Source organism: Ovis canadensis, chromosome 4 (assembly GCF_042477335.2).
Source record: "Ovis canadensis isolate MfBH-ARS-UI-01 breed Bighorn chromosome 4, ARS-UI_OviCan_v2, whole genome shotgun sequence".
Taxonomy (NCBI): Eukaryota; Metazoa; Chordata; class Mammalia; order Artiodactyla; family Bovidae; genus Ovis; species Ovis canadensis.
The window spans coordinates 96975974-96989622 of record NC_091248.1 but is presented as its reverse complement, the minus strand read 5'-3'; the positions used below and the strand labels follow the sequence as shown (position 1 = coordinate 96989622).

The 13649-nt window shown below is 39.5% G+C and overlaps 1 protein-coding gene across 3 annotated transcripts in view; it reads right to left on the bottom strand.

The window, feature by feature from the left end:
* Positions 1-13649, bottom strand: part of VPS41 (VPS41 subunit of HOPS complex) — a 207725-nt gene that overhangs the window by 147896 nt on the left and 46180 nt on the right. For 2 of the 3 annotated variants that reach the window (XM_069588258.1, XM_069588257.1), the window contains exon 4: positions 7839-7916. In XM_069588258.1, coding sequence (XP_069444359.1) covers positions 7839-7916 — 78 coding nt within the window. Of the gene's footprint in view, positions 1-6729; positions 6749-7838; positions 7917-13649 lie in introns of those variants that run through there. The other variant, XM_069588260.1, reaches the window with a different exon arrangement.

Here is a 13649-nt window from a genome sequence, read left to right as displayed (position 1 = left end):
TTCATCAATTTCTCACTATCACTAGCTTTTATGCTGAGCACGAAGGATGCAAAGAGAAATTAGAGAAACTGCCTCAGGAAACACATTTTCTGGATGGAATGACCTCAACACAGATACAAATAAATATTGACAAAAGTACTGGATATTCCTGAAGAGAAGGAGATGCCTAAACCATGGAAAAAATAAAAGACATATTTTTGAATATTAAACACGCACTCTAAGAAGGTAAGATTAAAGGAACACTCAAATTTCAGGATTATGTTGGCCAAGAAAGCAAGAAGAAAGAAGATAATAATTTCTTTTGCTGAAATGTAAAAATAAAGATGGGTGAGCCTACAAACAACATTTATATACCAATACCCAAAAAAAGGAAAACAGGAGCTGACTTATAGTATAGATGAATTCCTCTACGCCAAAGAGAGCAGCCAAAGGCCAGAAATGCAATCCAAAGATGACTGAGTCCCAAAGCCCTCAGAGAAAAATGAGACCATGGTCACTCACTCCCACGCAGGATCCAGTCACAAAAAAACATCGTTTTAAACCTCAGGGGAGGAAAATGTCTTAGGTATGTGAGGAAGGCCTAGAATGAATCAGAAGAGAAGAGCAGAAGAGTACGTGGGCACTGAATAGAGCAACAAAGCAGCTCGAGTCCAGTTCCCCTCCAGCGTCTGACTTGGCACCTTTTATATCTAGAATGATCTCCAAAGTCTCCTCAGCTTCTACACTTTATTGACTGTAAGAATTCCCACAGCAACTAGGAAAAGTCTGAGTATATCTTAAAAACTTGCCAAGTATCACTGAATGACAGGCTTACTTTCCATAAGTAGGAGTGAAAACATTCTGAGAGCAATACAGAAATTTCTAATTACAAATCCAATGGGAAGGTGAGGGTTGAATAATACACAATAGAGTGGAGATCTGATTCAGAGGCCCTCCTAGGAGGCTAAGTAATGACAGAAAAAGGACCAGTTTCATGGGTATGTTTCAAGACAATATCATCAGCCAGTATGTCTACTGGGTAGCAAAAATCTCCAGAGACAAGCGAGAGGGAGAGAGAGAGGAGAGGTACTGCAGGAGATATGGCCCTGCCCTCCAAAAGCCTGAGTGTGAACATGAAGCTGGAATTGACATGATGCGGTATTAACACTTCAAATGAAAACAGAAATAATTCAGGGGTTTGAAGGAGAGGACACTTCAGGACATGCACATCACAGAAAGAATGGGACTTAATGGAAGAAGGACTTCCTTGGAATATGTGATTAAAAGGTTAGGACGAGCATATCCAAGTCAATACCCAGAAGACGGCGAGTAGATCACAGTGACTAGGGAAGGAAAGACACTAAAACTGATCCTAGAAACACAGGTTTTGGCCATATGACAAGGGTCTTGGATGCTCAGACCTCTTAGCGGGGTGTTAAGTTACTGCACTGTGAGCTAGTTTTCACAGAAATCTAGGTTTTTAATTTCATGTGATCAAAAGAAAGTACCAATATTAGCAGTAAGGAATAGAACAATGCCATTTGCAGCAACATACATAGATCTATAGATTATCATACTAAGTAACGTAAACCAGAGGAAGACAAATCATATACCACTTGTATGCAGGAATCTAAAAAAACAAAAAGACACAAATGAACTTACTTAAGAAAGAGAAATAGACTCACAGACAGAAAAGAAACACAGTTACTAAAGGAGCAAGGAGTGATAAATTAGGAGTTTGGGATTTAAATATACACACTACTGTGTGTGTGTGTGTGTGTGTGTGTGTATACATAAAATAGATAACAAAAAAGGACCTACTATATAGCTAAATAGATCTGGTAATTATACTTAATATTTTGTAACAACCTATAATGGGAAAGAATGTAAAAAAGAAATATATATACATACATATGTGAGTGTGTGTTTAATTGAGTTGCTTTGCTGTACACCTGAAAAACAACATTGTAAATCAACTCCATTTCAAAAACATTTAAAAAAAAAAAAAAAAACAGGAATAGAAATACCAATAGACTCTACTACATGGAGTTCAAGGAGTACCCTGAGCCCACTTCTTCAAGAGATAAACTTTGTATTTATAAACTTCCCAGTAAGGCTGTTCAATTTTACTTTGCTTTCTGACCCCTTTCTTTTTGTAACCACCCACTTTAGAGGTACTTAACTAATGTCTCCTACCATGGCGCCATGAGAGCCAAACCTCTGCATTTTCTATTTTTTAAAAGAGAAAAGAGCCTTCACCTAAAGGGCAGAGATTTGCTTGGTCAGTGGAGTTCTTTGCTCTCCATCTGGCACACTTAGAAGAATAAAGATTTAAAACACATGAAATAAGGCTCCAAAAATAATTTGCTCATTGCTTCAAAGTAAGTATTCCTAATTAATAATTTGCTCACTGTTTCATAGTATTCCTAATTGAACTGTGGTGTTGGAGAAGACTCTCGAGAGTCCCTTGGACAGCAAGGAGATCAAACCAGTCAATCATAAAGGAAATCAACCCTTAACATTCATTGGAAAGACTGATGCTGAAAATGAAGCTCCAATACGGTGACCAGCTGACACAAAGAGTCGACTCATTAGAAAAGACACTAATGCTGGGAAAGATTGAAGGCAGGAGAAAAGGGGACAACAGAGGACGAGATGGTTGGATGGCATCACCGACTCGATGGACCTGAGTTTGAGCAAGCTCTGGGAGACAGTGAAGGACAGGAAAGCCTGGCGTGCAGCAGTCCATGGGGTCACAAACAATTGGATATGACCGAGAGACTGAACAACAACAAGTTAATATAGTTAAGAAGGCTATTAAAGAGAAAGTAACTACTATGATTAATGACATCATATGGGTATGGACACAATGTGGGAACTTAAAAGGAATTTGAGATTCTCTAAGGATTTTGAAGTCATATGTCATACACTGTGTAAGCAATTAAGACAACCTTTACGAGGAGAATATGATCTGATCCATATTCAAGCAGGCAATTTTCTAAGCAACCTGAGCCCTTTACCTGAGAAGCTAGGCCTATTTTAATTTTTATTCTGTGAGTTAAGTAAAAGCGAACTTTATCAATTCAATCTGAATTAATATAAAGTTATACCTAGGGATAAAATCTTTTAAAAACACATGTGTGGCTAAAGCATTTTAATGAGTATCCTTTCAGATGTATTGAAATCTCAACATCAACATGCAAAATAAACCATCACCCTGGTGGTTTTCACTTTTGATCAACAAAGAAGAGTCATAAATGGGTGGGTAGCACAGGCTCCTCTCTATCAACCTTTTCATGTAATGATAGAAGAATATACAGTGTAAGAAAGTGATTAATTTATATAAAGATCTCTGAACAAGATACCAACTTGGAAAATGTGCTGGTATTTAGGAACAAGTGGAGGAAAAGGTTGCTTCAACAGGCAAAGGATAATTTGAGCACTGCTCTACTCTTGCCTGGAAAATCCCATGGACGGAGGAGCCTGGTAGGCTGCAGTCCATGGGGTCGCTAAGTCGGACATGACTGAGCAACTTCACTTTCACTTTTCACTTTCATGCATTGGAGAAGGAAATGGCAACCCACTCCAGCGTTCTTGCCTGGAGAATCCCAGGGACGGGGGAGCCTGGTGGGCTGTTGTCTATGGGGTCGCAGAGTCGGACACGACTGAAGCGACTTAGCAGCAGCAGCAAGGTTAGAGAGACATACACATGTGGAGGGATGTGCACGTGTGCATGTTACTGAGGCATAACTCACAAAGAATAAAGTACACAAATCTCAGACATGTGGTTCAGTGATTTTTACACATGTATACACCCGGGAAACCACCAAGATAGAGACAATTATTAATACTTCAGAAGATTCCACCTGTGCTCTCTCCCAGGTCAAATCATAATCTGACTTCTATCACCATACTGTGATTTTTGCCTTCTCTTGATCAGCATAAATGGAATTATGCAACATGTACACATTTGTCTGGCTTCTCTGGTTGAACAATAAGACAGTAAAATTCATTCATGTTGCTGCATGTTGCAATAGTTTCTTCTTTTCAATCACTGAGAATATACCATCATTGGTTTATCCATTCTACTATGGACGAACATTTGGGTTGTTTCTAGTTTGGAGTTATTACAAATTAACCTATTACCATTCTTCTACACATATATATTTGGGGGGCCATAGGCACTGGATTCAGTTTTCTTGAATGTGTACTTAGGAGTGGAATTGCTAAGTCATTAGTAAGCCATCTGCTAATCAGTATTTCTCCAGAAATATTAGTGGGAAAGCAAATCACTTTCAACATGCAGAATGATTTGTTTAGTTATTTCTTCTTTTATATCATATACATTTAAAGTAAAGTTATACAGCACCTAATGCAATGGCTCTATTCCAATACAAATAGCAGAATCATTTGGGAAATCTTTTAAAAATAGATTCTTTTATGTCCCCATCCTCTGCCGAACAAAAGCCTATCAATAAATGAGAATTGTGAATACAGCTTCATTACTTCAATCAAAAACTATAAATACAATGAATGGGTTAAAGAGACAGTTCTTGAGAAAATAAAAAAAGTGTTATGCAAGGGTAAGGTATTATTTTATCTAATTTTAATTTGTTTAAATTAGTTTCACCTAGAAGTAATTCACTAATTTTTTTAATACTTGCTTCACTCTTGCTGCATTTCAAATAAAGAAAACAGTTCTTGACTGAATATGGCAATCATTGCAGAGAAAATTTACAAATTAAAGCCATAATGGTGTTTTCAGAATTGAATGCTTTATCAAGAGCACTGATACAGAGCCCCACCCGCCGCAAGCAAACACATCATCAGAAATGGGAAAATAAAATAACAAAGCAGAAAACTCATCTGAAATGAGAAGGTGAAGATTAAGGCTCCTTTCAAAATATGACATTCTGAAATTTGTCACCTCAAAGTCATATACCTAATATGGTAATGGTTCATGCAGACTCATAGCTTCTTGAAAAACTTCTCTACAGCAGACTATTAAATTCTGGGGTCAGGTAAACAAACAAAAAGAGCACCAAACCATCTTCCTCTCCCACCAAAAAATAAGTGCAAGCTACAAAGAATTTAAATTTCAAAGATGTCATATGGGCAGGAATGAATACAGAGAACCAGGAATTACCTGGAAAAGGATGTAGAATATACCTGACATAAAACTAACATCAGAGAAGATAAAGCTGAAGGCTTATAGGGAGCAGACATGAGGCCTACATGAAAGGAAGGAAGGAAGGGGACATGAATAAACTCCTACAGCGTCTCTCCTGGTTTCTCTTTTGGCCATGAAACCAGCAGTGTCTGTCTTGTGAACCTTAGGAGTCAAGTAGTTTCTATACAACATTAAAAAGACTTACTCAGAAGCAGACTGCTAACAGAATCATTAAACTGGAGCTGGAATTTTAAGACAGCACCCAAGCAAGCTTTTTCTTCAAAGTGAAGAGAGCTCTGCCCAGCACCAGCTCATGTTTTAATGGATGAGAAACCTGTATGTGGGTCAAGAAGCAACAGTTAGAACTCTGTATGGAACAACCGATTGGTTTAGGATTGAGATAGCCACAGGGCTATCTGCTGTCACCCAGTTTGTTTAACATGTATGCTGAGCACATCGTGAGAAACGCCAGGCTGGATGAGTTACAAACTGGGATCAAAATACGCGGAAGAAACATCAACAACCTCAGATATGCAGATGGTACCACTCTAATGGCAGGAAGTGAAGAGAAACTAAAGAGCCTCTTGATGAAGGTGAAGGAGGAGAATGAAAGAGCTGGCTTAAGACTAAATGTTAAAAAAACCTAAGATCATGGCATCTGGCCCCATTACTGCATGGCAAACAGAAGGGGAAATCGTGGAAGTAGAGACAGATTTCCTCTTCTTGGGCTTTAAAATCACTGCAGATGGTGACTGTAGCCATGAAATCAGAAGACGTATGATTCTTGGCAGGAAAGCTATGACAAACCTAGACAGTGTGTTGAAAGCAGAGACATTACTCTGCTGACAAAGGTCTATATACTAAAGGCTATGGTGTTCCCAGTGGTCACATATGATTTTGAGAGCTGGACCATGAAGAAAGCAAAGCACCAAAGAATTGATGCCTTCGAACTGTGGTGCTGGAGAAGACTCCTGAGAGTCCCCTGGACAGCAAGGACATCAATCTGAAGGGAAATCAATCCTGAATACTCACTGGAATAACTGATGCTGAAGCTGAAACTCCAGTATTCTGGTCATCTGATATGAACAGCTGACTCACTGGAAAATTCCCTGATGCTGGGAAAGATTGAGGGCAGAAAGAACAGAGGGCATCAGAGGATGAGGTAGCTGGATGGCATCATTGATGCAATGGACATGAATGTGGGCAAACTTCAGGAGATGGTGAGGGACAGAGAGGCCTGACATGCTGCAGTCCATGTGGTCGCAAAGAGGCTAGGACCGATACCACATAGGTATATGTGGGCGACTGAACAACAACAATGGAAAGACCAAATGCTTGTTAAATCATCAAAATGGGCATCCCCAAAGTCAAGTAGGGAGAAGAGAAAAGGTCAACAGGATGTCCCCCCTGGACTTCTCCAGTGGTTAAGACCCTGCACTTTCAATGCAGGGAGCACAGGTTCGATTCCTGGTTGGGGAACTAAGATCCCAAATGCTGTGTGGTGTGGCCAAACAAAAAATAAAGGTATATTCCTCTTGTCTCAAAGAGACGCTGAAACAAAACAAGAACCCACCATTTACCTGATGGGATCAGTGATTAGAGCGCATATTTCTCTCCCGGGACTATTCCAAAAATTCCAAGGATTCCTTCGTTATTTGTGGTTCTCTTTCCTTAAAGCAAAACAAAGCACCCTGAAACCTTTCATATACAGCGTGTCAGCTTCAGAAACTGTGGTCTCCTTTGTAAATTACACCAATTCCTCACCAAGAATCTTTCAACAAGTGCTGAGTCTTTCTTCACAAAAGGAACATCTGCTCCCTAAAATGATCACCTTTTTAATCCCAAAGGTTCATATTCTCACAGCCTTGGACACTTGATACTTTCAAGGCCCATCTTAAACACCAAAATGAAGCTTCAAATTCAACACTGCTTTCATCCTCGGTGATTCCAGATCACAGTTAAAGAAATAAAAAGCCTGGCTCTTCTCTTTCAATCAATATAATTCCCTAAGAGTTCAACCCTCAAAACATTCACATAAAATATTAGCTTTATATATTTAGAAGAGATAAACTGAACCATCAAGGTGATCAATCAATTTTCAATTACATTCGGCATCTGGAGAAGATGATGGTGCATGTTCTTACAACTGACATTAGTCATCAAATGAGGGGCTTCACACTTCAAGGATTCCACAACACCCCCATCCCCCCCTCACCCACCCCCCGCCCCCGGCTATGTAAATCAGCACCATGAATCACCATTAAAAGTAATACTTTTCCTTTTAATAACAATCCACCTAGACATCCCACATTGTTACAATTTAAAATGAAGACACATAGGGGTATTTTAAATGCTCCACTTAAAGCCAAATAGATGGCTACAATTACCTAAAGATCTGCAATTAAACAGATTCATAAAAAATACATTTTAAAAAGGATTTTATATAGAAGATACCAATGAAAATATATAATGTGTGTATGTGTATACCTATAAATAGACCTCTCTCTTTGTAGTTCACCTTTAAAATTTTTAGCATGGGCTATAAAGTTCAGAGTAGAGCTCTTAGCACTCTTGATTTAACTGATAATGACTCTTTATGCTCTTAAAACAAATGGCTAAAACAAATATTCCAAAGCACAAATTTTAGCATGAAATTCAGTTCACACATTATTTTATACTGGATACTTACTACATCAAACTTCTGAGTGATGTTCCCCTGGACATCAAGTAAATAAACCTTGCCATAATGTGTGCCCAGTGCCAAGAACTGTAAGAAGAATAAAGGGGTAGAGGGGTCAGTTTCTTAATGGACCATCCATACAATTAGCAATTAAACCATCTGCAAAGTCAAGACACTTAATGTGTAAGTGATCTGCAATGCCGTGGAAGATACACATTCCTTCGAGAAGGCTTGTTTCCAGCTTCAAGGAAATTGCAGAACAGGGCCTACTTTATTGTGATCGTGCAAGCTAGCTGTCAGAATGACTCATGAGGACCCCCATCTGCTGACAACTAATGGTGTGCATGCGGTCTGTACACAATGGCTGATGGACTGAGGCAGCAAATTAAAAGGTATTTGTGAAAGCACGATCAACCCATGGTTGAACTCAGCGTCTAAAGAGAATGATTAAGAAACTCCCCTTCATTTATGGCAAATGTGTAAATCTGTGCTATCATTTAAGTTCAACAAACACACTCACACAGACATGCACACACACAACAAAGTATTCTTTTGTAGAAAGGAAAATCCATGCCACATTGAGATATGCAAAAACTCTGATGTACTTATACTATCATCATTAGAACACCTCACTAAAAGTAAATGATATTGCCAATGTTCATTTTTGAATGCAAAAAAGAAAAAAATCCTTTTCTGTCACACAAATAACTGCTCAGCTACATATTCATAGTATGACACAAAACACTAGTTCATAAATCCCATGGCTACTTAATTCTTTGAACTAACCCTAAAGAAACGAGAAGAAACTTTAGGAACTACCTGAAATAAGACATGAGGTTTCTCTTGCCTTTTATTTCTCTAAGCAGTCCTCAAAGAGTTCCAAATTCTCTATTTCATTGCATGTGAGCCTGCCTCATCGCAACCTAGAACAAAATGCTCAGATTTACAGGCACTACTGAGCATTTCAGTCAAGCAGCACCATCTTGAAAAAATAACCTTACAGAAAGTCAAGATTTAAAAGGATTTCTTGAAATGGAATTGCTGAAAATGAAATTTCAGATCAGGTGCTTAAAATATGAAGCCACATTAAAGAGTCACAAAAAGGAAAAGAAGGGGTTCATTAGAAATTCAGCCCCTGCAATGCCTTTCACTCCTGCAAGGTTGCCTTTTTTCAGAAAGAAAAAAAAAAAAGTCCCCCGGGTAAAAAATCAATACTGGTTAATAAAACATCAGGTGTGCAGACATAACTAGGTGTGACGATTCCGCTGCACAGGCCTGCCTGAATGCACCAGGTGCCAGGCCGATTACTCATCCAGGGCAGACAGCGGGCCTCGTGAAAACAGGATGCCGGGCCCTGGAAAGAGAAGGGGAAAGAGGCAACTCTGCGGGGAGAGGAGCCTGAATATTTAAACCAAACATGGCTGTTTCCTCCCAAGCAAAAGAACATTCTAATCAGAAATAGAGGACTCAGAGGACTGCGATTTTTTTCTCGGTAGCGACACTCCAACAATATCTGAAGAGAAAAACACCACATAATACTAGCTACGAACAAACGATACTTCATTCTGAGGCATCTGTGGTCCAAGAATGGGTTTTAAAGCACACTACATCCAAGTGCTTGATGGTACTGACTCTCCTCATAAATTATTGATAGTTTGCTAAAAACTAAGGGGCTTGGATCCTTAAAATATTTTAATAGTGGGTCACTCTCTGATACCTCTTTGAAGGCCATTCTTGAACTTCCAATTATATTTTATCAAAATTTTAAAGGTTCCATGCAGAGTACTTTATCCAAATAGGAATTCTTTCCCCCTTCTTATTTTTCAAAATCATTAATTTCTTTCATTTAATGTTTAAGATAGGAAATATAAAATAATTATTTTAATGTTACAGTTTTAACCTAAAACTGTAATTGCTTTAGCAGATCTCTGGGGGAAAAAATGGACTGGTTTTTATGACAAGCTACTTTTTGCTTAGAAAAACATTTCACCCTTTGGATTAGACAAACTATTGTTGCTTTCTTTTAGAAAGAAATAACTATGGGCTCTTAAAACAATCAAATTTGATAAGGTAATTGTATAGTTCTTTAAAAATTTAAACATTAAAAGCTATTAATGAGTCATACACTCATGTGCTAGTGATTTTGACTATTTGAAATACAGGTTAAAAAATGTATGATTGGCCACAAATCACAAACAATATAAATCTTTTAAATATGATCCTCCTTCCAGACATGAAAAGCTTTGCACTTTCGTAACTACTGAATTTTTTTTTTTTACCTTTTAACCTAAGAGAATTTAAAATCCAGCATGGGCAAAGAATAACCTTAATTAGCTCCTTTCAGATTTAAACGCAGAAACCTGACTCATAAACTATCACTTGGGCATCCAATCCTTCTGAAGCATCAGCTGACATAACTGCTTTCACTTTGAATAATTAGACTTTTTGTTAAGTAAACAAGTAGAAGAAGTAATAAGCAGTCTTTTGGACACTACAAAAGAAACAAGAAGCAGCACGTTTCAAATGTGGTCAGCTGTATAATAATGTCTATGTTTCACCTAGTGCTTCACGGTATTCAAAGCATTACAGCAGGGAGTCCCTTCAATTACACATGAGGAAATAAGTTCTGGGAGTTGATGTGACTTCCCCAGAGACAGTCAATGAACAGAAGAGCTAGAATAGGAATTAAGAGCTCAACTACCCTCAGCTGGATCAGAAACCTGGTAAATAGAGACATGGGCCTCAGATCAAGAGTGCATGTACTCAGGACTTCCCTAGTGGTCCAGTAGTTAAGGCTGAACTTCTCAATGCTGGAAGTGTGGGTTTGATCCATGGTCAAGGGAGTTAAGATCCCACATGCCTAGGGGTCAAAAAACTGAAACGTAAAACAGAAGCAGTACTGTAACAAATACAATAAACACTTTAAAGAATGGTCCATATTAAAAAAAATTGGGTGCATATTCTCAAACTCAGTCTGATTACAGTTCCCACTGTCAGGCTCCTTGGCAAGTTGGATTAAGTATGGTATTAATGAAACACTCTCTGGAGAGGAACTTTGTTCTCCTTTTCATCCATTTTGTGGTTTATTCAGCACACATATACAAAACACCTACAATATGCTTAGACAATAAGCAAGTATGACTTAAAAGGATGAAGGTACAGTAATAGACAGACATAAAAAATTTATTAAAATTAAATTTAGAGAGTATCCTTAAAATGCAAGTACAACTGACTCTTGAACAACATAGGTTTGAACAGGGAGGATCCACGTATACACAGATTTTTTTCAACAGTATAGCTGGTCTTTAGACAGTGGCAGAGGGGAGCAGGTGTCGGGGCACCAACCCTCCCCACAGTTGAGAATCTGCATATAACTTACAGTTGGTCCCGCAGACCCATGGCTCCCTCAGATCAGGGGTTCCGCAACTTCAGATTCAACCAACCAGGGACTGTGTAGTACTTCAGTATTTACTATTTGGAAAATAATATCTGTGTATAAGAGGACCTGAACCAGTCTAAACCCATGTTGTTCAAGGGTCAACTTTGAAGGAGAAGCTAGACAGCAGACACCAAGGCAGAGAGGGAAGGCCTGTGGTAAAGACCATTTGAGGCAGTAAGGATACAATTTGCACAAAGGCATGTGGTCACAGAAAAAGCAAGACCAAGTCAAAAAATTACAAGTAGTTTTAGAAGCATCCAGGGGAGGAGGCAGGTAATGAGACTGACAAGGTTGGTTAATAGAAGGCTTCTGAATAATTATGGAAGGATGAAAGGTAGCAAAGTTGATTGGAGGGCGGGGGGGAGTAGGCAGGGGTGTCCAAATCATGAAGACATTAAGAAGCCAATACAGAATTCCAGGATGGAGAAGTAGACAATCAGACCTGAATTCCTGGAAGATTATTTCAGTAGAAAATATTATAAATGGATTAGGATGAAATCAAATCTGAAGGAAAATAGATTGGTTCATGGCACTTTCATTAGTTCAGGGGAGAAATGATGAATGCCTGAACTAAAAGCTCCTTGGCTCAGGATGGGTGTGGATTCAAGCAGGTGACTTCAGACTAGAATTCAGGCAGAAGAGATGTTGTAAGAAGAGCCTGTGGTTGCTGCCAGACACTACACTTGTGGCAGAAAAGTGTTCAGACATCAGGCCAATTACACAAGGAGGCAAGATCTTAGAGGGCCATAAATACCACATGAAGGAGCTCAGACTTTAGCAGATGAGGAAAATCAGACCTGAGTTGCAGAACTGATATTTTCCACAGCGCATTCTGGCAACTAGGTGGCAAAAGAGTTAAAAGCAAATAAAATAATAATAATAAATAAGAGATACACGAGTATAGGGAGGAGAAGTGGAAGACCTCAGCAAGGGCAGGGGTGGTGAGAAAACCAACAGGACTTAGGGAATGACTGGGTGGAAAGGGAGGGTCAGTTTTGCCTTAGGTGCTGCCACCAAATGGGGCAGAGAAACAAAAGAACAAATGCAAAGGAAGGAAGAGAAAAAAAAATGAGTTCCCTCTGGCCATGGCAAGTTACACATAAAAACAGAACCGAAGGTAGAGCTGTATAAGTGGAGCTTAAATAAACAAGCACGCTAATCTAGAGAGTGTCAGGGTGGAAGTAACCACAGAAATAATGAAATTAAATCAAGAAAAGTAAATATTTAGAAAACAAGTGACCAATAGGCCAAATCTTGGGAGTGGAAACAGTGACAGACTTTATTTTGGGGGGCTCCAAAATCACTGCAGATGGTGACTGCAGCCATGAAATTAAAAGATGCTTGTTTCTTGGAAGAAAAGTTACAACCAACCTAGACAGCATATTAAAAAGCAGAGACGTTATTTGCCAACAAGGTCCTTCTAGTCAAAGCTATGGTTTTTCCAGTCCAGCCATGGGAGAGCTGGACGATAAAGAAAGCTGAGCGCCAAAGAATTGATGCTTTTGAACTGTGGTGTTGGAGAAGACTCTTGAGAGTCCCTTGGACTGCAAGGAGATCCAACCAGTCCATCCTAAAGGAAATCAGTCCTGAATGTTCACTGGAAAGACTGATGTTGAAGCTGAAGCTCCAATAATTTGGCCACCTGACATGAAGAGCGGACTCACTGGAAAAGACCCTGATGCTCGGCAAGACTGAAGGCAGAAGGAGAAGGGGATGACAGAGGATGAGATGGTTGGATAGCATCACTGACTCGATGAAGGGGTTTGACCAAGCTCCGGGAGTTGGTGATGGACAGGGAAGCCTGGTGTGCTGCAGTCCATGAGGTCGCAAAGAATCAGACACGACAGAGCAACTGAACTCAACTGAACTGATCCCCAGTTCATGGATCACAGCCTTATCATGGTGAAGGGACTTGTGTAACTTAGTGAAGCTATGAACCACACTGCGCAGGGCCACAGAAGATGGATGGGTCATAGGCAAGAGTTCTGACAGCGTGGTCCACTGGAGGAGGAAACCACAACCCACCCCAGTGTTCCTGCCCCAAGAACCCCATGAACAGCGTGAAAAGGCGAAAAGATACGGCAATGGAAGATGAGCCCCCCAGCCTTTGTGTGGATCACAACAAACTGTGGAAAATTGTTCAAGAGATGGGAATACAGACCATCACACCTGCCTAAGAAACCTGTATGTGGGTCAAGAAGCAACAGTTAGAATCGGACATGGAACAATGGACTGGTTCAAAACTCAGAAAGGAGTACGTCAAGGTTCTATATTGTCACCCTGCTTATTTAACTCATATGCAGGGTACACCGTGCGAAATGCCAGGCTGAATGAATCACAAACTGCAATCAAGATTGCTGGGAGAAATATCAATAACCTCA